The sequence below is a fragment of the Nelumbo lutea genome, chromosome 1 (assembly GCF_056320005.1).
Source record: "Nelumbo lutea isolate HS-2025 chromosome 1, American lotus-T2T, whole genome shotgun sequence".
Classification (NCBI taxonomy): domain Eukaryota; kingdom Viridiplantae; phylum Streptophyta; class Magnoliopsida; order Proteales; family Nelumbonaceae; genus Nelumbo; species Nelumbo lutea.
This window is the reverse complement of record NC_142684.1, coordinates 191,857,796-191,885,598: the sequence shown is the minus strand read 5'-3', so window position 1 is coordinate 191,885,598 and position 27,803 is coordinate 191,857,796. Positions and strand designations below refer to the sequence as shown.

General features: G+C 39.2%; 1 protein-coding gene across 3 annotated transcripts in view; it reads left to right on the top strand.

Moving 5' to 3' along the window:
- The first annotated feature begins 237 nt into the window (after positions 1–237).
- PFC1 (Ribosomal RNA adenine dimethylase family protein) overlaps positions 238–27,803 on the top strand; it is a 47,648-nt gene continuing 20,082 nt past the window's right edge. Inside the window, exons 1-6 of one of the 3 annotated variants that reach the window (XM_088961873.1) lie at positions 238–577; positions 1,028–1,177; positions 3,434–3,490; positions 6,993–7,091; positions 21,386–21,481; positions 26,007–26,091. In XM_088961873.1, the coding sequence (XP_088817999.1) occupies positions 374–577; positions 1,028–1,177; positions 3,434–3,490; positions 6,993–7,091; positions 21,386–21,481; positions 26,007–26,091 (691 nt within the window). In that variant the 5' untranslated portion in view covers positions 238–373. The remainder of the gene's footprint in view (positions 578–1,027; positions 1,178–3,433; positions 3,491–6,992; positions 7,092–21,385; positions 21,482–26,006; positions 26,092–27,803) is intronic. The other 2 variants (XM_088961875.1, XM_088961874.1) reach the window with 2 other exon arrangements.

Genomic DNA, 27,803 nt, shown 5'->3' with positions numbered 1-27,803 from the left:
ACAATGCTCAATTTGGTACCCCTTGGACCAGAGTTTTATTTGTCGGGTCTTGCCGGATATCCCTCGCGAATACGACACTCGGATCTGTTAGCGAAAACCACTACGTATAACTGATTGGTTAACCGTTATAGGCAGCTATGCACGGGGAATATCCGTATCCAAGAGTCAAGGTTATTTCAACTTTAATCTATCGCCACGTGTCACTGTTATGATTTGAAACTGAAAGCCAAGGAGGTAGGGAACTAGGGATTAGTCCCTTTGGATGATTGGGTCTTCTTTTGGCATTGGATGGGTCTGCAGCCTGCACCTGCACATAGTTCTACACTTCTACTAAAACCAAACTCATTCTCTGTGGATTGCAATTGACGAGAAAATGCTGTTTCTTCTGCAACCCCTCCCGCCAGTTTCTTCATTTTCGACGTCCAGAAGGAGAGTAGAGCCTTCATTTGCGGCGCACGATGATGCAAGATGCAGATTGAAATTTCATGTGGCGAGTGCTAGAAGCGAAGACGACTACCACGCTACTCTCAAGGCTCTTAAATCAAGGGGCCGCACGCCTAGAAAGTCTCTTGGACAGGTACCCTCATAATTTCCTTCCTCAAATTTCAACTGTTAGATGGGTACGCTTTCACCTTCTAAATCTTTTTTTTCCCCTTCTTGGTTTTAATTTGAGGTCATTGCAAGGAATTCTTAAATCCTTTGTGTTTGTTTAACCGTTTCGCGTTTGGTATTATCTTGTTACTACCGACTGGTAAGACTTTACCCTGTAAATTTTGTAAAGAAAATTGTTTGGCTTTTATGAATGTATAGTTGACAAAAATTCTCTTAGGCATTTTGGCAAACTTTAGTGGACTAGTACTTTTTATTATTTTAGAGAAATTATGATTTAAAAACTGTTGGATTTGGAAGTCGAAGAAACATCAGATATCCGTCCATGAGGTAATTATGTAGGAAAATAGTAGAAGCTGATATAATGATTACATAAGAAAACCCTCACTTATGGTACCTTGTGATGTCTAACTGGCAGCACTACATGTTGAATTCTTCCATTAATGAGCAACTTGCAAGTGCCGCCGATGTCAAAGAAGGAGATGTTGTCCTAGAAATAGGGCCAGGGACTGGTTCTTTGACCAATATTCTCATAAATGCAGGTGCAGCTGTTCTTGCTATCGAAAAGGTTTGTGGGTTCCCTTATTTGTGGTTTCTGTTGGTGATACTAAATACACTTGCCACCGTATGATACGTGATCAAAATTGTTTCAATGTATGGCATGGGTCTATTTTGTTTTCCTCAATTTCTTATGAACACCAAAGCAGTGTTTTAAAAGGCATATCTCAAGACTGCACAGGCCAGACACATTTTAAGGCATCTCCTGCCTGAACCTAGGCACATCCCCTTTCAAAAAGTGTGCACCTGGTACACCTTGCGCCTCAGCCCAGACATTTTCTTTTTTAAAACATGCTTTTCGTTTTCTATCAATTTCTAAAATTACTCTTTATTGCTGTTTGCACACTAGTAATTGTCTATTAGCTTTTAAGACAAATACAGATAAGACCCTTACAAAACTTGAAACTTTAATTCTTGTAAACAGTATCTCAAATAGAAAAACTTCTACTGAATAAGCAATGACAATACAGCTAATATATGATCCCTAATTTTAGATAGAATGAACTATGACTAGAATCACAAAATCAACCCCTTTATATGTAAGGGCCAAATATTTACTATTTAGGTTGGTTCGTTGCCCCAAACTCCTGCATGGACTTGTTTGGTTTTTTCTCTAGGGGCTGCGAAGGCAAATGGCCAATCTCCTAGGATTAGCAATGAAAGATGCTTAACATCACACTAGCTGCTTGAAGTGATGCATTTAGGGGATAAACAAGCACATTGAAAGTTTCACATGCTTGAATTGTTGAGTTCTTAAGGTACTTTGGTATGACCGAGATATGTTTGTGTTTGCTTCTGCATTTTCACTTTGAATATGTTTTATATTTTATGCTTATATATTTTAGTTTGAACTAATAGGCTTTTAAAGGTATGTAATTCTTTAAAATTCAGGTTTGTATTTATGTATCATTGTTTTTTATTGTTTTAACTTTTTTTTTCTTCAAAATTTATCAGCTTGCTTTGAAAAGCACGTGCCTCATCTTGTGCCTTGCACGCTAGAAGGCCCTTGAGATTTTAAAACACTGCAACAAAGAAAACAAAGATGATGCTTTTCTTACCCTTTAAATTAGGTTAACATTAACTTATTTTTTTAGGTAAAGTATCATATTGTATTAATTCATTTCAACAAAATGTACTAATGTAACTCCTGAACAATGAGTGTCTTATAAGGATAAGTATATTCTTTAAAAAATCATCTGAGGCTGCCCATTCCCCTTAAACCTAGATTACCCAAATAAAGTGTCAATACGAGAATGAAGCTGGTGATTCAATCCTGACAAGTCCTTGTGTTCCATGCTAGCAATGAATCAAGAGTTGCCAACAACCTTTCAATCATCTTGTCTCCCAGAGACACTAAGCCTTAATATTCTTTGATTTCTTTCAGTCGGCATAGATCAAATGACCACTGGTAGCATCATTTTCCAAATCACTATCTAACACTCACTTAGGCCTCTTAGATGCCACCTGGCCACCGGCTCCCTGACTGCCTTAAGGAGGCACCAATTAACAGTCACCACATTGCAGAAGTAGGCCCATATACTGGGCACAAACTGGCAGTGGATAAAAAGGTGGTATGCTGTTTCTAAATCATGACCACAGAAGGCACAGACCATGGAAGGGATGATCATACCTTGAGTAGCCAGCTTCTCCCTACTTGGGCATTTTCTCCAGCACCATGAGCCACAGCAGGAAAGCCACCTTGGATGGTACTAGGGTTAACCATATTTTTCTATGCGGGAACAGGTTTGCCATTGGGCCTGAAGGGTGTCTGTAGAAGGATCTAACTGAAAACAGTCCAAAGCTGTTCTACTTCCACACTCTAACATCCCTGTTACCTGATTGAGGGAGGCACTCATTACTCGTTATACTTCCCAGTCGTTAAGAAATCTGCGGAGTGAGGGGTCCAATCTATACTTCACCCTGACTTCATAGAGATCTCCCACCAAGGCCTCTCTATTGCTATCAAATAGGAAGAGGGATGAAAACAATTCCAAACAAAGGTATCTCATCACACAATGTGTCAGTCCAATAATGTACTCTGTTTCTCCACCCCACTTTGTATCTCACCCCTTTAACATTAACTGTTGTGAATACCAACTCTTTTCTATGTTTTGTATATTTTTGTTCATTGAAAGTGAAAATTTATTTCACATAGGGGAGTCCCTTTCAGAAAAGGGCTGTTAGTTTTCATGTACATCAAGCTCTGGTTTACTCCTTTTGTTTTTTATGACCTCTACTTACCTTATATATTGTGTATGATACATAGGATCCACACATGGCCCTGCATGTGAGAGAACGGTTTTCAAGCATTGATCAATTGACGGTAATCTTGTTTTTCTGTACCAAATGAAATTTCTAATTATCACTGTTGTAAGCTTTTTCACTACTCTTTTTATTTTAGATGTCGGGACCTCTATTTTAAGATGATTTCTTTGAACACTAGAATCAACTCATAAAGTACATTTTTTGTAGATAACTGTTTAGTCTCATTGGGATTATAACTGGAATGATACTCATATAGTTTCCACAGCCTTTTGTTTTCTTATCATTCTCAATTGCTGCTAGCGAGTATGTTCATGCCACATGCCATAGACAATATGTTGCTGAAGTTTGGACCATCATTAGCTTTCATTGTAGAGTAATACTTGATTTCTTATACATAAATCAGACATAAATTGGTTATATAACAAGAAAAAATTTTAGATCCTGGAGTGGGAACCACTTTGCATACATGAGTTAAAAAACTTTTAAAACCAAGATGCATCTAGTTAAGAATACTTAAGCCTTTGGTTAGCTCTGCAACTTTTTCAACATCAAAACATTTTCCGGTGTGATTGTAACACTAAGAACAACATCAAGAATTGGAATTCCATCTTCATTTGCTATTTGATATTTGGATATTTTATATCATTTTGTACTGATAAAATATTGAGGATGGAGAAAAAGGAAATCTATAGGAAGCTAATTATTCTTACCTATTTCTCAGGTAAGAGGAGGGTCTATGATTGCTTGAGGAAACCCATAATTTAATACTTAATTATCAAAAAGATTAATATTTAATGATGTATTTGGTTTTGTTTTTTCCAATATAAGTGAGAAAGGGAAATTTTTTGGAAAGTTCTTAAGGTATCCTTAAGGCATTTTATAGGGAATTCCTGTTTTTGGTAATTTTTTCATAAACCACATACAATTAAATAAATACGTAGGGGCAGTCCTTCCTTTCTACCTTTAAACCCATAACAAATGAAATAAAATTCCTGGTTGGCTTTTTATAATAGGGATAATATATTGTATTTAGGCAAAGATCCCTCAAATGAGAAGCTACATATAAAGTATAGCAAGCAACCTGCTTACATGTGATCATAAAACAGACAACCATAGCATATAAATACTCCACCAAGATCCAAAAGAGGATTGAATTGGATGGCCTCCTATCAGTAAGTTCTAGTGGAATGTCTGTAAACTCCTTAAGAGCAATGAGTTTGGAGGGGTTGTGTGTTTTGATATATAAAAAGGCTTCATTAATTCCCATAAGAGGAAATATTTCCATCTATTTTGCAAGGCTTCAGTAATTCCCTCCTCCAGGTAGTGGAATACCTCTTGTCACGCTTCTGTGTTTTAAAACATTGCTATGGAATAACAATAATTCTTCTATATGCCAAAGTTGAGCCTACAAATATACTTCCTACAAATGATCAAATGCCATATTTTTTGGTTATCTTGGGTAACCTCCAAAGCTGTGGGAGGCTATTTCTCATTCTCCCTATGTCTTCCCTGTGCCTGAACCCATTCCTTCTTCAAAAATTTTCCCTTTGATCCCCGGTGGACATCCTTGCTCATTAGCCTACATTGAGAGGGAACAAAAAGGTGAAGATGGCTTGGATTTGTGTACCTTTTGCCATTTGTTGGGAAGTTTGGAAAAAGAGAAACAAAAGGATCTTTGAATATAAAGCATGAAGAAGAGATCAAGTTGCTTTGTTATTGATAAAAAAGAAGAGATCATGTTGCTATGTTATGTGGAAAAAGGACTATCGATTAGATTCTAATACTTCAAGACAAGGTTTTAAAAACCGACTCGGAAATGGAACCGTTCTGGCCACCGGTTTCCAGGTCAACGGTTCAACCGTTCGGGTCAAACGGTTTGGATGGTTTGAATATTTTAACAGGTGATATGTCATCTTACCCATTAGATTGGAATATTAGGGTAAGATGCATATAAATATAAGAGAAAATAAGGTTTGAATGAGAGAGATTTGAGAAGTGTTAGCTGGAAGAGTTAAGAAGAGAGAGAAGAAGAAGAAGAAGAAGAAGGAAGAGGAGGAGGAGGACTTGCAGGCCGCAGCGGCGATGACGACAGCAACTTACAGTGGCAACAATAACGGCGACGGCGACGGCAACAACAACGGCAACAATGGCGGCGATGGTGAAAAAACTGGCGATGAAAGTAGACCTGAGACTTCTCAGTCTCAGATCTCACTCTCTCTCTCACAGATCTGTCGTCTAGAGTCTAGACTGCTCTCCCAGATCTCTAAATGTGAAATCAGATCTCTCTCACAGCCTCACACATCTCTCTCCAATAGATCTTAGATCTGAGAGATCTTCTTCTCTTTTCATTCTTGTTCTGACAAAACTTGTCAGAAGTAATAAACCGCAAACCGTTCTCTGGGTCGAACGGTTCAACGGTCAAACCGTCCAGGTCAACGGTTCGTTGACTAATTCAACGGTTTTTTACTAGAGACTGGTCCGAACGGTCCAACCATCCGGGTCAATGACAGTTCAAAAACATTGCTTCAAGAATTTGAAGGAGTCTCAAAGGAAGACCTTGGAATTGGGTTTTGGTCTTTATTTGGATTAGAATCAATAAACTTTTTTTTTTTCTTTTGTTAGAGGTTGAAGGGGTATAATTGTAATGTTGATAATTTTTGGGGACTTGTATGTATTTATGGAAGGAAGAGGGGCCTATGTAAAATTCTAATATATTTTGTTTTTTTTGCTTATTTAAGTCATTAGTTGTGTGGGATTAGGGTTGAGTGAGAGTGGATATTTTGTTGTGAATCTGTAGAGAGGACCAGCCATGTATCTCTTGTTCTCATAGTTGATATTTTTTCTCTCTTCCCATGGATGTAGGCTACTGAGCTGAACCACGTTAAATCTTGGTGTTTTCCCTATTTCTTCTTCCTGTTTTCTTTTTGATTTACTATTTATTCTCTTTCCTATTGGTTGACATGGTATCGGAGCAGGTATAGTGTGGGAATTACTTTGGTGAACCAAGGAAGACTAGCATTCGAGTTACTGTTCACGGTTACTATTCATGTTATTGCTCACGGTTACTATTCATGTGAGGTCTATGGTGCTTGAATCTATGAAGCAATCTGTTAGGGACTTTTACCATTCAATGAGGAATAGTTGTGAGTATTTTTCATGCACCACTTTAGGAATCTCATCCTGTTCCAATGTAGTCAGCAGTGGCAAAGCTATTTAAATTTTTCTCCTTAATGTTGCATACAGAACCAACATGATTCAAATGGTTTGCCTCTATTTTTATAGCTAGGTGTACATGGTTACCATATTATGTCTATTTATAGCATGTATGAACCACCCGGATGCTTCTCTGAGAACATAATTGATGGTTCCTATGACTTGACTATTGATTCAGTTTCTACCTGTTAACTCATCAATCAGTTGTGGCATTCAATACCAGTTATTTTGTTATATTTGACAACAATATAATTTAGATTTATATATATTGAAATCTTTGTGCCTTTTTGGTTAAAAATACCCACACATAATGAAATTATTCCTACATCTACAACTGAATTTTGTAGGTTTTGCAAGAGGACTTCACAAGATGTCATATACGTTCTCATATGATTTCATTGTTGCAAAATGCAAAGTCATCTGGAAGAAATTCAAAATATGCAAAAGTGAGAGCTGTACTTAATCTTTATTCTTTGTGACTGCTTTCTGTATCATAGTTTTCAAGGCGCCAAGGCGAGGCTAGGCGACAAGGGGGCGCCTTGTCGCCTAGTCGCCTTGGCGATGCATTTATTTAAGTAAAATCACATATCCTAGGTAGTTCCCTAGGTTCCATAACCAACTTCATGTTTAAGTCTAGAAAATCAACATATTTATGAGAAGAAAAAGAAAAAAGGAAAGAAATTTCAAAAAATATAGGGGTTGAACCCCTATTTTTGTTATAGGAAAAGAAGAAAATAAAATGTGGAAGAAGAAATGTGTTGGTTCAGATTTTGAAGTCATTGAGGGTTCAATACAGCAGTTAGCAATGCTTGTGTTGATTAAACCCTAATAAATAAGAAAATAATAAAAAGAAATTAGTTTATAAACATAAAAAAATGAATATTTTTCTTTAATAATGCCTATTTTATAAATATAATCTCACAAAATAACAATATAAAAGTATTTTATTACACAGTATGCAAGACTGCTTGGCGACTGGGTGAGGCGAACCTCCAAGGGCGCCTTATCGCCTAGGCGTTGCCTTGACAACTATGTTCTGTATGTATTACATTCTTGAATGTGGTCACCAGCTGCTCTATGGATGAGATGCACTTTTTATTCATTGGGAATAATGAGCCAAAACAAGACTATTCAGACCACTCCTTTATAACTTGGCAAGAAAACTGTGTGAAATGGATTTCTGGTGATATTGACTTCATTTCATTATTTCTGCTGCTGACAATCTTGTCAGAGATATGTAGATTAGTTAGTGGCCCAATTAATGGAGAAAGAAGACCTCAAGAAACACCCAAGAAAAGCTGCTCATAAACTAGGCTTTGGAGTCTGTTTTCTTTGAAAGTAATGTGGTTTGATATGTTTCCATTAAAGGTATTTTGGTCATCCTTCTTCAAAAAAGGGTATTTTGGTCATCATAATAATTTAAAAATCATGTGACCTGTCATATGTTACCAAGAGTATTTTGGTCTTAGTGAGTCTAGTTTTCTGTTTTAATGGTATAGATTTAAATGAACTTAGGGTCTCCATTTGTTCTTATTTCTTAAGTAAGTTTTTTAAGCAAAGATTGAGTGAAAGTTATTGAAGTTCCCCTCACTGTTTAAGGGTTTCTAGGTCAATTTTTTTATAGTAAAAAGAAAAATTCATTAAAAGAAAAACAGGGAATTACAACCTACTCAGGTGTTAGGATAACACCAAGGAAGAACAAGCCAAATGAAAATTTCAGAATTGCAATTTTGTAACTCACGTACATCTAAAAAATTAACCACTAGATCAGAGACACAGACTTGTGCAAATTCAGGGAGAATAAACACCCAATCTGCCACGTACTTGTCAATGACCACCACAATCTTTTCAATCTTCCAATGCCTATCTTCAAACACTCTTCTATTCCTCTGTTTCCAGATGCTCCAACAGATTGCTGCTCCACACCACCTTAGCATTTTTTACCTTCTCTAAATCTTGACCACATGGAAAGATTTCTGCCAGGGTTCTTGGCTGAAGCACTTGCTGACCGAAAAGATCTGAATAGAACTTCCAATAAAAACCAGCAATCTTATAGGAGAAGAACAATTGAAAGACTGATTTCTCCTGCTCTTTGTGCATATAACAGACACTAGCCAAACTGAAACCCCTGCTTTTTAGATGATCTGCTGTTTAAACACTGTCCACAACCAACCACACAACGACTTCCGCTCTTGGAGGAGCAGGATTGCTCCACACACCTACACATTGATTTGCCTCCAACTGCGACCTTATTAATGCTGAATAAAATGATTTCATACCGAACCTCTCATCCCTGCACTCATTCCACCAAAGTTCATCCCTTGAAGAACTTGACACCTTCAATTTTTCAAGCACACTATTGCTATATGGTAATGGAAAGAGATTAGATTACTGGAAAAGGAATTACATCCCCAGGGTGGAAAGCTTACTCTGGTGAAGGCAACACTCTATAAGGAATTACCTTATAGAGTTTGAAAGTACGTTGGGCATCTGTAAAGGAATTTTCTCGGTGATGGAGGTAGTGAAAAGAGAGATTATCTGGTTAACTGGAAACTGATATCCAAGCCTGAAAGGAGCCCTTGGCTTGGGCTGGAGTTTTGAAAGAAATACAGCTCTCCTTGGCAAATGGCTCTAGTGCTTCCCCATTTCTTTTGGAGAATAAAAATAAAAGATTTTCATTAAAAAAAAAGATAAAGAAGCATTACAATCCAGATGGGTGTCAAGGTGACACACCAATATTACACTAATCAAGCAAATCCCAAAAGCTCTCCCCCAAATCTGCTCTATTGATTTGAGCCAAACCTGGAAGGACCCATACCCAGTCTGTCACTAGTTTTCCAACTGAAGCATCTAGAATCTCAATGTTCTTGGACCTGTTCACAAATATCCTTCTGTTCCTTTCATTCCAGATAGTCCAAAACACTGCAAAAGGGATGCAGCTCCAGACTATCCTAGCCTTCTTGCTCCCTCTGACTCTTGGCCAAGATGAGAAGATTTCAGCAGTAGAGCTTGGCTGAAAGACTCTAACACCGAAGAGTGAAGAGTAAAACTTCCAGATCAAATTGGCAACCTTGCATGAAAAAAATAAATGACACACTATCTCCTCTTCCATCTTGCACGTATAGAAGAAGCTTGCCATGCTGAAGCCTCTGCTCTTCAAGTGATCTGCTGTTAAATAAAATGTTATCCAGGGAAACCAGCCACACAAAAGCTTCCACCCTTGGTGGGACTGGGTTCCCCTACACACCTTCTGCATGTTCTGTGGTCAGATGGTTTTTGACAAGGGCCAAGTAGAAGGGTTTTACTGAAAAATTTCCATCCCTACCCTCCTTCCACCAAAGACCATCACTTGAGGTTGAAATGTTGGGCTGCTCCAATCTGGGCCTATACCATTTTTCAAACACCCAAATATTACCTCTATATGTTCATTCTTTTCACTTGTCATGGTTGGTGATGGTCACTGTAATTTGTGGTTGGGAAGCCTTTGTCTCATCTTTCTCCAGGACATTTTCCATTTCTCTTCCATTCTGGACAGATCAAGTTGGTTCCTAACCCTGACAGGTATCTTTTCAACCAAATCATTCTTATCAGCCATCATATCTAATCCTGGTTCAAATCCTATCCCTGAGAGAAAACTGTCTCTTTTCATGTCACCTACAATTTCCTTCTTCCTATGGGAAGTTATTTGTGCGAAGATTAACACTTGTAATCTGCACCAGAAGAAAAGGACTTGGCATACATGCATATGCTTCTTAGATATGACAGAGAGGCCTTTCAGTGGGTGCCACCAGGAAGTACTGGAATAATGTTCAACCAGTGGAAAGGGTCGAGAATTGCTTGGAGGTGAAAAGCCTATCGGAAAGAAATCACAAAGAATTTGCTGTATGTTTGGAAGGAAAGAAACAAAAGAATATTCAATAACAAAGAATCCTCCTTTGAAGCTCCATGATCTCCACCCTCAGCTCCTGAATTTTTGCCTTGATGAGTGCCTTAAAAAAATTCAGTGACTGGAAATTATGTATTCTTCCAATTTAGGTTCTTCTGATCTTATTCGATTACCAGTAGTGGGATCAAATTGCAGTTGTTAGAATGCTCGAGTCAGGGGTATTTTGGTCATTCTGGTGTATCTTATTGAAAGAGAAATGTCTATTGTATCTGAGTTTAAGTTATGTGTCCCATCTTCTATGAGGGACAAAATTGTCTTTCTTGTAACTCAAGTTTTTCAAGAATAAAAGTCAAGTGGGTCAGCTAGGAGAGTGACTTTTGAATATCCTCTCTTCTAGTCTGGCCGAACACTCTTCTCCTCTTCTTCTTCTTTCTCTTTTCTTTCTTCTTCTCTACTTTGACCTAGAAACAACTAGGGTTTATTCACATGGTATTAGAGCATTAAGGTCTGGTGTTCGTTTTCTTGCTACTGTCTTCTTCCTGGGTTCACCCCCAGCTTTACAGTAGGTTTTATCATCCTACAACTGATCTGATTGAAGACTCGATAAAGGGCTGAAAAGGAGTTGTCGTTTTGAGGGCCTGGAGGTGAGAATGCCTCTGGCCAGTGCTGTGGTGGTCGTTGAAGTGGTGTACTAGACCCTCTATTTAGTGTACGAAGAAGGCTGGTCATATACAGGTATGGACACTGTTGTCATGTGTTCAGAAATGGACTATGAATGCTAATTTTTTTTGTGCTTCGAAAGTTAGTTGTTGTGGTGCTGGGTGAAACTGATACACATATCAGTCATTTTTTTTTTTTTGTGTTTTCTTGCTCACATGTGTGCTGAAAGAAGAGTGGTAGACTGCTGATGTCCACGACAGCAGTGGTGTGGTGTTGATTGTGTTGTGGTGGCTGACATATCTATGTTTTTAAATGCTTAAAAGTGAACCCCTAGACCTTGTGTGTAATCAGTTCTGCAGTATGCAAAACAAGTGTTCGATGAAATGACTGAGTAATTTCAGTAGTGGTGTGTTGGTGGTAAATGGTCCTACAGTGTGCAGTCCAAGTGTTTGATGTGTTGACTGAATGATTTCAGCTTTAGAGTGTAGTGTGTAATGTGCAGTTGAAGAAAGTGGGTTCGTGGTATTGTAAGTGAGATAAGTCTTGTGACAAGTGTGAGATTGTGGTGTATATTCAAAGGAGACATAATTGAGATGGCTTCGACTGTAGTTGGGAATGACAACAAAACAAGCATCATGCTCTCTTCAGATTATCTAAGTGTTCAAATGACATCCATCAAGTTGAATGGTGAAAACTATGTACCATGGGCAAAATCTGTGGAGGTGTTCTTGAAAGCCAAGAGGAAAGTAAAACATGTGAGGGAGGAGAAACCTTCCTCTGACTCTCCTGGGTTCAGTGATTGGGAACAAGATGATGCACAGATAATGACATGGCTTTGGAACAGCATGGAACCAAAGATTAGTGTGAACTTCATGTTCCTAGATACAGCCAAAGAGATCTGGGATCATGCTAAAAAGTTGTACTCTGGACAAGACAACACAACTAGGGTATATCAGTTATACCAAGAGTACTTCAATTTGAAGCAAGGAAGTCAAAGCTTAGAAGAGTATTATCCAAGTTTGAGAAACATCCACAATGAGCTAAATGTGTATCACCCTCTAACATCAGATGTCCAGATCCAACAATAGCAACGTGAACAGCTTGATGTGCTAGGTTTCTTATGGGCTTGAAGGCTGAGTATGAGCCTGTCAAAGCACAGATATTGGGGGGATCAACTCTTCCCTCACTTGAAGAAGTTTTTTCCCGTCTTAAGAGGACATGCATTGAGCCAGTGGAACATTCTTCCTTCTCTGATAGATCTGGTTTGGTAGTGACTACTAAAGGGAGTAGTCGTGGAAGTAGAAGTGGTGGTGGCAGCAGTGGTCCTCCAAGCAACCGTGGTGGACACATGTTTAACCGGGCCAGTGGCCGGACTAGAGGTCGTGAGTCAGGGGGAAGCCGTGGAAAAGGAAGGGGTAATGCTCAAAGAAAATGTACACATTGTGGTTTAGAGGGGCACACAGTTAATTTCTGCTATGATTTGCGTGGTCCACCCAACACTTGGGCTAACCATGTTACATCTAAGAGTAATAGCACAATTACTGAAAGCTAGCAAACTACACCAACCCCCTCCACACCCACTTGTGCTTCCGGGCAGGAAATGGTGAGTGTACCACGGGCAATATATGAGCAGTTCCTTCAAACATCTCAGCAGAACACAACTACATTTGCCCATTCAGGTATGACTTGTTTAGCTTCCAAAGCCTCACCCTGGATTATTGATTCTGGCGCCTCAGACCATATGTTTGGGACTCCTGATGTATTTTCTTCCCTTTCTCGCACCTCCATATCTCAGACAGTTACACTTTCTAATGGTTCTACATCTCCTATTTGTGGTGTTGGTGATGTTGATCTCTCCTCATTGTCCTTAGCATTTGTTTTATATGTTCCTAAGTTCCCTTTTAACCTTATGTCTGTTAGTAGATTAACCAAGTCCCTTAATTATTCTGTAACCTTCTATCATTCTTCTTGTGTGTTTCAGGATCTCAAGACGGGGACGAAGATTGGTGGAGGGCATGAAGCCAGTGGTTTGTATTACCTTGATGGTGGTGGCCCTCCAGTGACTTTTCAGTCGTCTCTTACTCCTCTCCAATGGCACTACAGACTTGGTCATCCCTCTCTCAAGGCTTTGAAGCTACTAGTTCCTTCCTTGAGTCATCTTTCATCATTAGATTGTGAGTCATGTCAGTTGGAAAAACATCATCGAGTCTCATTTAGTCCAAGAACTGATAGTCGTGTCTCAAGTCCTTTTGCTTTAGTTCATTCTGATGTATGGGGTCCAGTTAAAGTGGTGTCATTACAATGGGTTTAAGTATTTTGTAATCTTTGTTGATGACTTTTCAATGATGGCATGGATCTATCTTATGAAAGACCGTAGTGAATTGTTCTCTATTTTTTAGAAATTTCATGCTAAAATACGCATTCAGTTTGGTGTTCATATAAAAATACTTCGCTCTGATAATGTCAAAGAATACATCTCCTCATCATTTCAGCAATACCTAGAACATCATGGAATAATTCATCAAACTTCTTGTGCCTACACCCCGCAACAAAATGGTGTAGCTGAACGGAAAAATAGACATCTTCTTGAAACTGCTCGGTCCTTGATGATCAATATGTATGTCCCAAAGCACTTTTGGAGTGATGCTGTTCTTACATCCCGTTTTTTAATAAATCGGATGCCCATGTCAATCCTTGGAAGTCAATCCCCTTTCTCCGTGTTGTTCCCCACTTTGTCTCCCTTTCCTCTCTCCCCAAGAGTCTTTGGCTGTGTTTGTTTTGTTCAGCATTTGGGGCCTGGAGTAGACAAGCTAGATGCTCGGGCTACGAAGTGTATTTTTCTTGGCTACTCAAGGACTCTGAAAGGGTACAAGTGTTATAACCCTAAGTTTCATAAATCGTTTGTGTGCCCTGATGTCACCTTCTTTGAGTCGGTTCCTTTTTTATCCAATGCCGGGATCTCTTCTTCTCCCTATGTGGTTCCTCTTCCTGTTCCGGTTGTGGACCCCCTTCCCGTAGCTCCTACTCCTACTATAGATGCACATCATATGCCAGTTACTACAGAGAGGCCGCCAATTACTCAAGTGTATACTCGCAGAAGTGCTTCGGCTCCTCCTCAACTTCAGCACCTACTGACAGATCCTGCCTGCTCCTTCTCCCTCAGATCTTCATCTCCCTATTTCTTTGCGGAAAAGTAAACGTACTTGTACTTTTCATCCCATTTCAGACTATGTTTCCACTACTCACCTTTCTGCTTCTCATTGAAAGTTTATATCATTACTTTCATCGGTTCCCATTCCCAAGACTATACAGGAAGCCCTTGCCTCTCCAGGGTGGCGGCAAGCCATGGAAGAACTCTCTGCTCTACAACATAATCATACGTGGGAACTCACCACCCTTCCTCCTGGTAAGCACACTGTTGGGTGTAAATGGGTCTATACAGTGAAGCATCTTCCTGATGCCAGTGCGGAACAATTAAAGGCACGGTTAGTGGCCAAGGGCTATTCTCATTTATATGTGTAGAGAACACTGATGTGGGCTCCACAGCTACGGTCCCACTGTGTTCGTAGGGTAGAAGATGTTCTAGTCTACCTAGGGTTAGCTATTGGTCATTTAGTTGTTTTAGTTATTTATTTCAGTCTTTGTTTTACTCTATTTGTTATGTAAAGACTAAGGGCAGATCTGTCATTTCCATGTAATGAGCATAACCTATAAATATTAATTAAAGTGGCGGCGGCAGAACATCAAGCTTCTGCTCCTCCTTTCAACCCCTGTGTTCTACTGCTTCTCCTCCCTATTCCTCTTCTCTCCTCTTTCTTCCTTCTTATCTTCGATCCTGAGATTCATTAGGGTTCAAGACTGATAACAGTCCTGAACTTCTACTTGGTATCAGAGCCAAGTTCTCTCATGTGAGTCTAGTCCAGCCGACCAATTGAGAACCATCTAAGGCTGGAAGCTGAGAAAGTAGAGTTCGTTGACTGGTTCTTGGAGATCTCCAGAGGATTAGCAGCTGTTTGAAGAAGTGTCACAGTTGTAGCAAGTTAGTGATCAGGAAGAATCAGAGAAGGCTAGGGTTTGGGTAACCTTGGTAGGCAGCGAACTGCATTCTACTGTAAGTTTTTTACTTTCTAAGAGAAGTAACATCAGAAAAGATAGGTTGGACCTATCCAGTAAGGGTGGCCGAACTACTCTAGGGTTTTATCTCTCTATTCTCTAGGGTTTCTCTAGGGTTTTGTCTTATCCCTACGGCAAACCCTAGTATTAGGCCGAAACTTGTGATCTTATTCCTGCGGCAAACCCTAGAATTCTCCTCAACATTGATCAGTTTTAGGGTTTCATATTAACCCTAATATAAACCTTATTCGTACGGCTCTTAGGACTGATTAAAACCTCAAATTGGCTTCAGCATATCAGATTGCTCTTCAAACTGTGTTTCAGTCTTCTTTTGGGGTTTCGAACACTTTTGAAAGGGGTGAAAACAGTTCGGACTGTTGCTGTTGTGTGTGGTTATTGATTTCAAATCAGTCTTATATATATTTCATGCACATCTATCGTGAGTACAGATTGGTTCTCTACTGATTTTGTGACTGTTGTTGCTGGTTCTAGTGCTGGTTTTGACTGTAGTAGCCATAATCTTTGATACTTCTGGTTCTTGACTGAAATGGAGTTTAAGAATCAAGCAGAAGGCAGTTTTGGGAACAACAGTTATGGTGGTGGTTCTGAGACAGGTTTTCAGATTACAACCGTAAAGTTTGATGGATCAAACTATTTGGAATGGGCCCAATCAGCCATGATGGCTATTGGGGGAAGGGGCAAAGTAGGGTATCTCTTGGGAGATGTGGCAGAACCTTCCAAGGGAGACCCTATGTATACCAAGTGGGTCCAAGAAAACTACTTGGTTATGACATGGCTCTGTAATTCAATGCAGCCCCATATCAGCCGAAATTACTTATGGGCAAAGACAGCCAAGGAGATATGGAATGTGATGAAAGAGACTTACTCCCAACCCCTTAATGTTGCCAGAGCATATGAGTTGAAATGTGAGGTGAATGCCCTTAAACAAGGAGAGAAACCAGTGTCGGTCTATTTCTCTAACTTGCAGTCCCTGTGGCATGAGATTGATCACTTAGAGACTCTTGAGTGGGAGAGTTCCAAAGATGCTCAGATACATAGAAAGCACATTGAGACAAACAGAGTGTTTGAGTTTCTGGCAGGACTGAATTTAGAATATGATATTGTGAGGCAACAGATCTTGACCAGAGATAGTGTGACCCTCTCTCAGGCATACTCCTTAGTGCACAGTGAAGAGACCAGGAGGAAAGTCATGATGCAACCTCAGCCGCTTACACCTGCCTTGGTAGCTGTCAAACCCAAAACAGAGGGTGATTCAGAGAGGGACAGAAAGAAGGAAGATAAAAGGGATGTGGTGTGTGAGCATTGCAAGAAACCTAAACACACAAAAGAAACATGTTGGAAGCTACATTCACATTTGGTCCCGGCAAAGTTGAGAAATAAAAGGAGTAATGCTCATGTGGCTACGACTACTGATTCAGCATCCTCATCTGGCACGAGAGGCACACCATTAGAGACCTTAGCTGCAGTTTGGGCAGCTCTAATACAGTTGGAGAAGGAAGTTGGCAGTTCTGCTCAGTTACCGCAGTCATCATCAGCTCCGGCTACATTGGCCTTTGCACACTCAGGTACTTGAGCCTCAGCCTGCCATGCTTCCGCTCCAGGTACTACGGAATCGTGTTGGGTAATAGATTCAGGTGCATCTGACCATATGACTAGCTTGCCTTCTTTGTTTACTACTTATCACTTATCTTCTGGTAGGGATAAAGTATCTATAGCTGATGGCTCTCTTGTCCCTATTTCTGGCAAGGGTGACATCAAACTGTCAGATACTATATCTTTGTCCTCTGTCTTGCATGTTCCTAAACTGGATACTAACCTCCTTTCCGTCAGTAGCATTACCAAACATTTGAACTGCTCAGTAACTTTCTTTCCTGACCGATGAGTTTTTTAGGACATGGAGACGAAGAAGGTGATTGGGACTGGCTGTGAGACGAATGGGATCTATCTGCTCGGGGAGAGTTCTCGTTGGGAAGAGTCAGTGGATAAGAAGTTACTTGTTTCTCAAGTTGTGAGTCCGGTTATGTTGTGGCATAACCGATTGGGTCATTTGTCTTTTCGGTCCTTGAATAGTCTGTTTCCTACTTTGTTTGAGTCTGTTGAGTCATCTCAGTTGAAGTGTGAAAGTTGCGAGTTGGCTAAACATCGTAGAAACTCTTATTCATTGAGTAATAGTTCTTTTGATATTGTGCATACTAATGTTTGGGGGCCATATCACATTCCTTCTATGGGGGGGTACAGGTATTTTTTGCTATTTGTTGATGACCACACCTGGTTTTCATGGGTTTATCTTATGCGATCACGAGATGAGGTGCCTGTCCTGACCCAAAACTTCCACCAAATGATCCTAACACAATTTAATGCCAGGATAAAAGTGCTTAGATCTGATAATGCAAAGGAATACTTTGCTAAGCCATTGGCATCGTACCTTCTTAATCATAGGGTTATCCACCAGAGCACGTGTCCTCATACACCTCAGCAGAATGGGGTTGTAGAGAGGAAGAATAGGCACATCTTGGAGGTGGCTAGAAGTATTATGTTTACCTCCAACGTCCCTATTCGCTTCTGGAGTGATGCTATTCTTACGACGGTATATCTTATTAATCGGATTCCTTCTCGGGTTCTTGATATGAAACCTCATTTTTCCCTTCTATACCCCAATGAGGAGTTGTTCACTATTCCCCTCAAGACATTTGGTTGTACCTGTTTTGTTCAGCTTCTTGGTCCCAATCACTCCAAGTTTCAACCCAAGGCCTCCAAATGCATCTTTCTTGGTTATGCACAAACTCAAAAGGGTTATTGTTGTTATGATCTTGTCTCAGGGAAGAAGTTTGTATCCATGGATGTCACTTTCTTTGAGGAGACACCCTACTATTCTCGGGTCTCTCCTTAGGGGGAGAGTAGTGAGCGTGGAGATTTGGGTCTTTTTCTTCAGGGGGAGGAGGAGTGTAGTGAGGACAGGGTTAATACCTTTGGGGTTGTTCCCTTACCTATTCCAGTTGATGATGAGAGCGGTAGTGATGAGGGTTGTAGTAGCGAGGGTGGTCAAAGGGATCGGGAGTTGAGAGTTTATCACAGGTGATGCAGGCAGATTGATCCTGGTCATCAGTTGTCCCAGCCAGCTACAATCTCTTCTGCGGCTCCAAGTCCAGATATTACAGTCCCAGGGCCCATAGAGACTCCTTCCATTGTTGCTACCCCACCCTCTGCAGATGACCTTGACCTTCCCATTGCCCTCCGTAAAGGAAAACGGCATTGCACTACATCTACAGCCCACTGCATCTCCCAGTTTTTGTCCTATGATCGCCTATCTCCCTCTTACAGGTCCTATCTCACCTCTGTTGCTGATGTCCCTATTCCGAGAGCAGTGCAAGAAGCCCTATTAGTCCCAGAGTGGAGAGATGCAATGCAAGTTGAAATGGATGCGCTGTCGAAAAATAATACCTGGGAGCTAGTTGACTTGCCCAAAGGAAAGAAACCAGTTGGATGCAGGTGGGTATTTACGATGAAGCATAATGCGGATAGTTCCATTGAGAGGTACAAAGCTCGGCTAGTTGCAAAAGGGTTCACTCAGACTTATGGTATAGATTACTTGGAGACATTTGCCCCGGTAGCCAAGATGACCACCATTCGGGTTCTATTATCTCTTGCAGCAAGCTATACTTGGCCTTTGTACCAAATGGATGTTAAGAATGCTTTTTTGAATGGGGACTTGCAGGAAGAGGTCTACATGCAGTTGCCTCCTGGATTCTATGATACGGAGGCAGGTAAGAAAGTTTGTCGGCTCAATAAGGCATTGTATGGCTTGAAGCAGTCACCTAGAGCTTGGTTCGACAGATTCAGACTAGCCCTTGGGAAGTTCGGTTATGTACAGGCCCAGTCAGATCATACACTGTTCATCAAGAGGGTGGAGTCGTCACTGACACTACTTGCAGTTTATGTTGATGATATTGTGGTCACAGGAAACGACAACCATGAGATTGAGTCCCTCAAACAGCTCTTTCATCAAGAGTTTGAGGTGAAAGATCTGGGTACACTACGGTATTTTTTGGGTATTGAGGTTGCTAGATCTAAGCAAGGGATCTTTGTCTCTCAGAGGAAATATGTGTTAGATCTCTTGGCTGAAACTGGAAAGATGGGTGTCAAACCTGCAGATACACCCATTGAATAGAACCACAGGATTAATGCAGAGAGTGGGGAGCTGCTTGAAGACAAAGTTATGTTCTAGCAGTTAGTGGGAAAGCTCCTATATCTATGCATTGGTGGATGATATTGTCATAACTGGAAGTGACAACAATGGAATTGGCAGGCTAAAAAAATTCTTACAGGACCACTTCAATACGAAAGATCTGGGGAAGCTAAAGTATTTCTTAGGAATAGAAGTTGCGAGGTCAAAACAGGGGATCAACCTATGTTAGAGGAAATATGTTCTTGATCTACTTGAAGAAACAGGGTTGTTAGGTGCTAAACCAGTAGAGACTCCTATGGAACTCAATGCCAAGTTAAGTGTGGATGCAGGTGAAGAGTTTGATGATCCTGGAACTTACAAAAGGTTGGTGGGAAAGTTGAACTATCTGACCATTACCCGACCAGATATATCATTTGCTGTGAGTGTGGTGAGTTAGTTTATGCAACATCCCCGGGTTCCTCACTGGGAAGCTATTCTGAGAATTGTTAGGTACCTAAAGGGTTCTCCAGGTCGTGGTTTGTTATATCAAAAAGGAGGACCTCTTGAAATAGTAGGGTACACAGATGCTAATTGGGCTGGCTCTATATCAGACAGGAGGTCAACCACAGGGTATTGTACCTTCCTGGGTGGCAATCTTGTAAATTGGAAGAGCAAGAAGCAAACAGTGGTGGCAAGAAGTAGTGCGGAAGCAGAGTACATGGTTATGGCTCATACCACATGTGAACTAGTATGGCTGAAGAACCTACTACAAGAGATGGGTTTCTCAATTGACAAACCTATGAAACTATACTGTGATAACCAAGCTGCTGTTCACATCTCATCCAATCCTGTCTTCCATGAAAGAACTAAACATATTGAGGTGGATTGTCACTTTGTGAGAGAGAAAGTGATAAGTGGGGTAATAACTACATCTCATGTGAGCTCAAGAAATCAGTGGGCAGATATTTTCACAAAAGGATTGTCTTGGGAAAGAATAGATTACATTTGTAACAAGCTGGGACTATATGATATATACTCTCCAGCTTGAGGGGGACTGTTAGAATGCTCGAGTCAGGGGTATTTTGGTCATTCTGGTGTATCTTATTGAAAGAGAAATGTCTATTGTATCTGAGTTTAAGTTATGTGTCCCATCTTCTATGACGGACAAAATTGTCTTTCTTGTAATTCAAGTTTTTCATGAATAGAAGTCAAGTGGGTCGGCTAGGAGAGTGACTTTTGAATATCCTCTCTTCTAGTCTGGCCGAACACTCTTCTCCTCTTCTTCTTCTTCTTCTTTCTCTTTTCTTTCTTCTTTCTTCTTCTCTACTTTGACCTAGAAACAACTAGGGTTCATTCACAGCAGTTTGATGGAAATTCTATGGGGAACATTGGACCAGTTGGGATGGGAAGGCTTTTCCTAAAAGCTGATGGGTCCACAAACTGGGTTTTTAGTGGGCCAATGAGGAAAGCAGACTTTATGGAGTCTGATTTTTTTTTTTCTTGGGCCGGATGGATTATAAGGGAAAGTAACTTTACTGTTGACTTTTTTTTGTAGAAAATTTATTGCTGACTCACTGGCCAAATCAGGTGTTGAAAGGTCTTCTTTGTACTGACAGTACCTTTCCTGAATAGGGTTAATAAGGGTTGGGTTGCTTTGTCTTACCTTGTGCAAATCTATTTAGTTCCTCTTATATTCCTTTGTGGTCCTCATTTATATTGTTACCCTTTATCAAGAAAAAATGTTACCATTGCCAGATATGACTTTCTATCTGTGATTGATTGAACATGACGATTACCTGTTTTGATGATTCCAAAATCATTTATGCTTTAAATGAGATTAGCATTTTTCTGGTATTATGGAATTTTAACTTTCTGTGGGAGAAATTTCTTAACAGGTAGTCTCCAATATACCTTTCAATATTAGTACTGATGTAGTGAAGCAACTACTTCCAATGGGTGACATATTTTCGGAAGTTGTACTCTTACTCCAGGTTTGTTTGCTGCTTCTCTAACTTAAGATCTCATTCTTCTGGTTTCTGTGTGATATTAACATGGAACCATATTATTTAGTTATCTGCTATGATGCACATAAAAATTTTCATCCAGCTAAAATAGATTGACGAGAGGGATCCAGGCTTGCTTGATTGATCCCAATGCAATATTACTTGAAAAGTTTCAAGCATTTTTTGTGGATTTAATAGTTACACCAAAGGCACACCACATACCATGTTATATTCATGTTGCATACAAATAAAATCACTTGTGCAATGCAAAGACAATTTAATGCTTCCCCAAGTTTTTATCTCTGATACCTTTATTAGTAATTATATGCTTATTATGTTTAAGTGTCTTTGTTACATGTCCTAGAAGACATATGGGATATCCAAGGAATTTAGTTGCAATGTGTTAACAAGTCACCCATTCTCATTTAATTTGTTCTTCTCAGTAAATCAAGGGTAAGGCCTAGATGCCCACTATATCCCAGCCTTTTATTTATTTATTTTTGTTGCTAGAACTTCTCTTCTAATATGGTTCCCTTATTATGAAGCATTGACAAAACTCAAATTTCAGAAGTGATAATCAATTATAGGATATTTCTTGCAGCCCTTTCAAATCTATGACAAGTCTAACCATGCTTGTAATAGAAAGCTCCTTGTGTTTGGGACCCTGAGAGGAGTGATTTGAAAGATAGCTTGCTTCTTGGAAAGTGATGTTCTCTCCAAGGGGGAAACTAACTTTAATCAGGAGCATACTGGCCAACCTTCCATCATTTTACCTCTCTTATCCCCCCCCCCCCCTATCCAACATGATTTCTTTTGGCAAGGACAAGAGGATGATAAGAAAATACACCTTTGGAATCATCTTTGGTCTGTAAAATTCATAGGTGAACTGGGCCTTCAAAAACTAAAAATAACATATCTGACTTTTGTTGGAAAGTGCTTCTCATGGGAGCTGGTGGAGGGGGCTAGTAGAAGCTAAATATGGCTTGCGAAATGGGGGATGGCACCAAGGTTTAAAATTTCGATATGATACGCCCAATACGGGCTATATTGTATCGTATCTTTGAAAAACAGATACAAGATACACATGGAAATCGAGCGTCTCGTCTTTTTTCATGTGTACCGGACCCATATCGGATCGTATCGGGGCGTATCAGGGGTGTATCAAGGTGTATCGGTAGCATATCGACGAAAAAGATACAACCAAAAACTGAAAAAAAAAAATAAAAGGGAAAAGCAAACTTCATTTCCCTGAAACAAGCCTTCTTTCACCCCCAAATGACTCTAAAACTCCAAACCTCATTCCTAGAGTGATAGATTTGCAAAAATTTGCAAGAAACAAGTGTGAATTGTTAATTTTTTTTTGAAGACTTTTCAAATTTTGAAAAAATATGACAAAAATAGGTAAATTTTTTCAATTTTGTATAATACCTTGTGATTTTTTTTATTGAATGTTTAAATTTATGTTGATCTACATTTCTTACATTCAAAATCACAATTTTTTTGTGTTATCAGTAGACTTATGGAAATTTAATGAAGATATTTGGGGAAAATATAAATTAACAAAAAATTTGAAAATGTAATTTTTTCTCTGCCTATAAAGACTAAATATGTTTTAGATTTATGGGTTTATCTATTATATCCATAGAGCAATTGAAAATTCTTCTTTAATAATTTTTTTTTTATATTTTTAGAATTAAAAAATAAATAATTATATTATATCATTTGATCACAATGATTGAATATATTATAATTCTATGGATGATATATCATATCTACAAAGCAATTGAAATTTCTTATTTAATAACTATTTTTTGAATATATTATATAATGTTTATTTATTTTTTATAATTTTTGGTAATAAATAATAAATAATTATTAACTATATTTTCACTTAGAAGTTGTGCCAATGCATGTTTTATGGTTGGATAGGGGAGTTGGGTTTTTCCCATCCCATAAAACATTAAAACTTAAGAATTATAATTTATAAATTATAGTTAAGCATAGGATTTTTAATGAAATTATAATTAACTACAATATATTTCTTTATAAAACCATTAAAATATATTAATTTAATGTATATACACCTAATTGAGGTCTTATATATAGTGTCATTGATGTATTTTTATGATTTATTAAAGTATTTATAGTGTTTCCAAGCGTATCTATGCGTATCTTAGTTTTTTTTCTGATATGCATGCTTATCCAAGGCGTATCCCGATACATCTCTTAAAATTGCCTTTCTGATACACTTGATGTTTCCGATACTTTGAACCTTGGATGGGACCCAAGCTGTGCAAGCATATCCTATGGCTGTTTGTCTAGAAGGGCATTGAGAAATCTTATGAGGTATTCATCCCAATACCTCCTATAAGGTGGGTAAAGTCTAACATCTATACTTCTGGTTGGATGAATGGTGAGATTAGAGGCCTTTGAAATCCATCTCCCAAATTTATCTGCAACTGCTGTTGACAAGGACTGCTCTGTGGTGAGGCTATGAAACTGCGTAGCATAGTTGTATGGTACCCTCAGTTCCAAAGGAATTTGTATCATCGGTAGGTTGTGGAAGTTGTGGCACTACTGGACTTTAGGGTTGTCAATGGACTCCAAAAATCTGAAATCCACTCTGACCATCTTGGATTCGAATGATCCATTTACATAATCGGATTGGATGCAGATTTAAAAAAATCAGTGGGGCTAGTCTATGCATGGATATTAGGTTTTAGTTTGTTTGGAAATATACATTTTAGTGTAAATTACAGACAATCACCTTGTACTTGGGGGGAATAAGGCTATACTGACTAAGGTTGCCTTCTTCACTTGGACGTTGTTGAAAGCCAAAGTTGGAGTTGACAGTGATTTGCATCAACTGGGAATTCCTTTAGCATCAAGGTGCACCTGTTGTAGAGACCCAAAGATTGAGATTGCAGATCATCTCTTTGTTCAAAGTCGTTTGGCCCAGAAAGTTTGGTTACTTCAGCACATTATTGGGGATAGACTTTCTCCAGCATGAACCCATTCAGGTCTTGTTGCATAGGTGGCTGACAATGGGCTCTAATATACAAAGCCATTTATCCCGTGGGAGATCTGGAAGGAGCGATGTAGGAAAAAGATGGAGGGTGACTTTAAATGCTCACAGCAAATTATCTTCAAGTTAGAAAAGTGGATGCAGGAGATTAATCATCTACTCAAGATTTCATCACATTCGGAAGCTTGGCAACTTCAAGCTATCCTTCGTATGGGAATTCAGATTATCCCCCCAGTGGTTAAGAAGCTTAAGATAGTCCATGTTCAGTCGGTTCCAGCTGGGTTTTTTAAATTGAATGTGGATGGATTCGCTAGGGGTAACCTGGGTCCAAGTGGTGGTGGGGGAGTTATAAGAGATGGAAGAAATAATATTGTCTCGACTTTTCATAGAGCTTGTGGTTCTACTACAAACCTGATGGCTGAAGCAAATGCTCTGTTGGATGGCTTAGAACTGGCTAGGTCTATGAGCATTATGAAACTAGTAGTGGAGATAGACTCTCAGATTTTGTTCGAGATCCTCCAAGGTAATTATGCTCTCCCCTGGAAACTTTGGTACTGGAAAGCAAACTTAGACAATTTTTTTATGACTATGGAGGTCGTGCTTGTACATATTTATAGGGAGGCTGATCAAGTGGCTGATTGGTTCTCCAAACAGGCAAGCAAATTGCTTTCACATGTTATATATAATTCTTATGAGGAATTACCGTTGGAGGTGCATCATTTACTTAGAGATGATGGATCAGGCATAGCTTTTTTTATGAGTTACCTGGTTTTTTTTTAAGATCCACCTTTTTTATTTTATTTTCTATATGTAATTACTATCTAGTTCGAGTGCATCTTGGTGAATTTCGCTTTTCTAGAGGAGTAAGGCTTCTACGTTCCCCCTCCTAGACTTATTATTTTCTTTTCAGATTATTAATAAAATTCAACAGTGGCCACCCCTCCACTGGGAGTAAATTTTGGGGTTAAAAAAAGAAATTACTTGGGGGGTAGTGACACTTAGTTTTTCTAAAATCCTAATTCTCACATGTTTTTCTCAACTTTATTTCAACAAAATTCATCTTGATAATACCTTGAGAACGATTTGTGCTTTGGAATGGTTGTTTTCATCATTTTGATATTTATTGCTGTCAGCCCATAAAAACTCGAATGGGTAATGTGGGTTAGGGGGCAAAGTGCTGGAATCTAGATTATATTATTATTATTATTATATATATATTTTTTTGGGGGGGGGAGGTGGCTATATATAATTTACCCTACATTTTAATATGTTTGTCTTTAGATGTGCCAATAGACTAATCATGCTTGGCTCTTCTATTCTTTTTGTCGAAGAGTCTATCCTGTTTTATATGTACGGTCCCTTGCTGTGTAGCTTCTTGGGCTTTCCAGCTTTTTCTGACCCCTTTTAATGAATATGTATGAAAAAATGCAAATATTACCATATAAACCAGTCTTTTTCATAACATTAAAATTGATTTTCTGTATTCAGGAGGAAACAGCTTTACGGTTGGTAGATGCATCTTTACGGTCATCTGAGTACCGGCCCATCAATATCTTTGTGAACTTCTACTCAGGTATAGGATTTCCTTGTCAAGCATAAAATGCAATTTATCTCCAGAAATGCTTCATTCTAAAAGCAAAAAGTCAACATATAAAAATAGGCAATCTGTGCATATTCCTTGGTCAAGGAAGTTATGGGCAATTTAAATCAAGCCTTAAAGTGGCATCAGTTGATAGCTTCTGATTCCTTTTGTAGTAAGGTATAGTATTCAATGGCTGTGAGAAGTATAAGCCCAAGTACAATCGGGACTGTACAATGACAACGTACAAAATTGTGATAGATTTGCACTTCTGTTTACAAGATGATCATAAAAAGAAGAAAAGAATATGGGATTCCCTGGAATGAATTTTGCACAGACAGTGAAGAGCATAACATGCTCAAAACTAAACTACCTCTTCAGACTATGTTTGCCTTTAAAAATAAGTCTGTTTCTTTCACTCCATATTCCCCATGTAATGGCAGCTGGGCATATCTTTCATAACAACATTCGTCTCTTACCAAGTATACCCAGTTGCCAAAATCTGAAAAGAGAGACTACTCTCTTGGGAAAGAAGCTTTGAGCTCCAAAACATTGCAAAACAGCAGAATAGAGTTTAGCAGTAAACTTGCAGTGAATGAAAAGATGATTTACACATTCTGGGAACTCAGCACAAAGGGGGCAAGGGCAAGTGCCATTAGCTGGAGTGAATCCTCTTTTAAGCAAGCTGTCTGCTGTCTGGTTATTCTCATGGACTGCACAGACTAAGCCAAGAATGCCATTTTTGAAGGTGTAAAGGGATAGACCTATATAATACTAAACCATCACCACAGACTAACCACAATAACAAGACTACAGGTTCCACAGTCGCCTGACTAGTAGTACTCACCTAAGGAGGACTGCGGATTCTCTCTGCAGAGGCCATCACGGATTTTCTTTACCTTCAAACCTAAACCGAAGATACCCTTCATGGGACACAAGACAAAATAAATGAAGTAAAACTATGATCTAGGAAACAAGTAACTAAAAAGTTGATTGTACAACAGATATTGTCTCCCCCAAGATGACATGGAGTAGGAGCTTGCGGGTGTGGGAATCAGAATGAATGTCCCCCGCATCCCAGCCCGAAGGATTCAAGCCCTTAACTACCCTAAGAATATTTTGGAATTCTTGATCTTTAGAGAACCCTTAACCGAATCGGGAATCTTCTAGAACTCTTGCCCATAGACGGAGTGAGCCCTCCTTTTGCCCATAAATAGCAGGGTTCTTGACCTGGAAAGGGCTTTGATTGATCCGACCCCTTAGCTTCCACTCATCCTATTGTTGGCCTTTCTTTTGTTCAACATTCACTGGGCATTTTAACCCTAGCATCATTCTGTCATTCCTTCTCTAAAACTTCCATTTTCATCTCCCTAAACTAGTCTCATCTCTAATGCCATTGTTCTTCCTAACATCCTACTCGTTATCTCCATAACTTGGACCATCTCTACATTACTGCACCTACAGAAGGTATAGATGGAACCTAAATTTTTGCAGCAGGGATGGAACCTAAGTTTTTCTAGGTCCAAACTCTTTTGACTTCCCTATCATTAATGGAGAGACCTGTTGTATGCAGTTTCCCAGTATTGTTATTTGGGCACTACACAGCAATATTATTATTTATTCAAAACATTCACGGACCAGAACATCTGAATCTGCAGCAATCAAAAACAGGGAGGAAAAGATAGGTGTAGAGGGGTGTTATCACA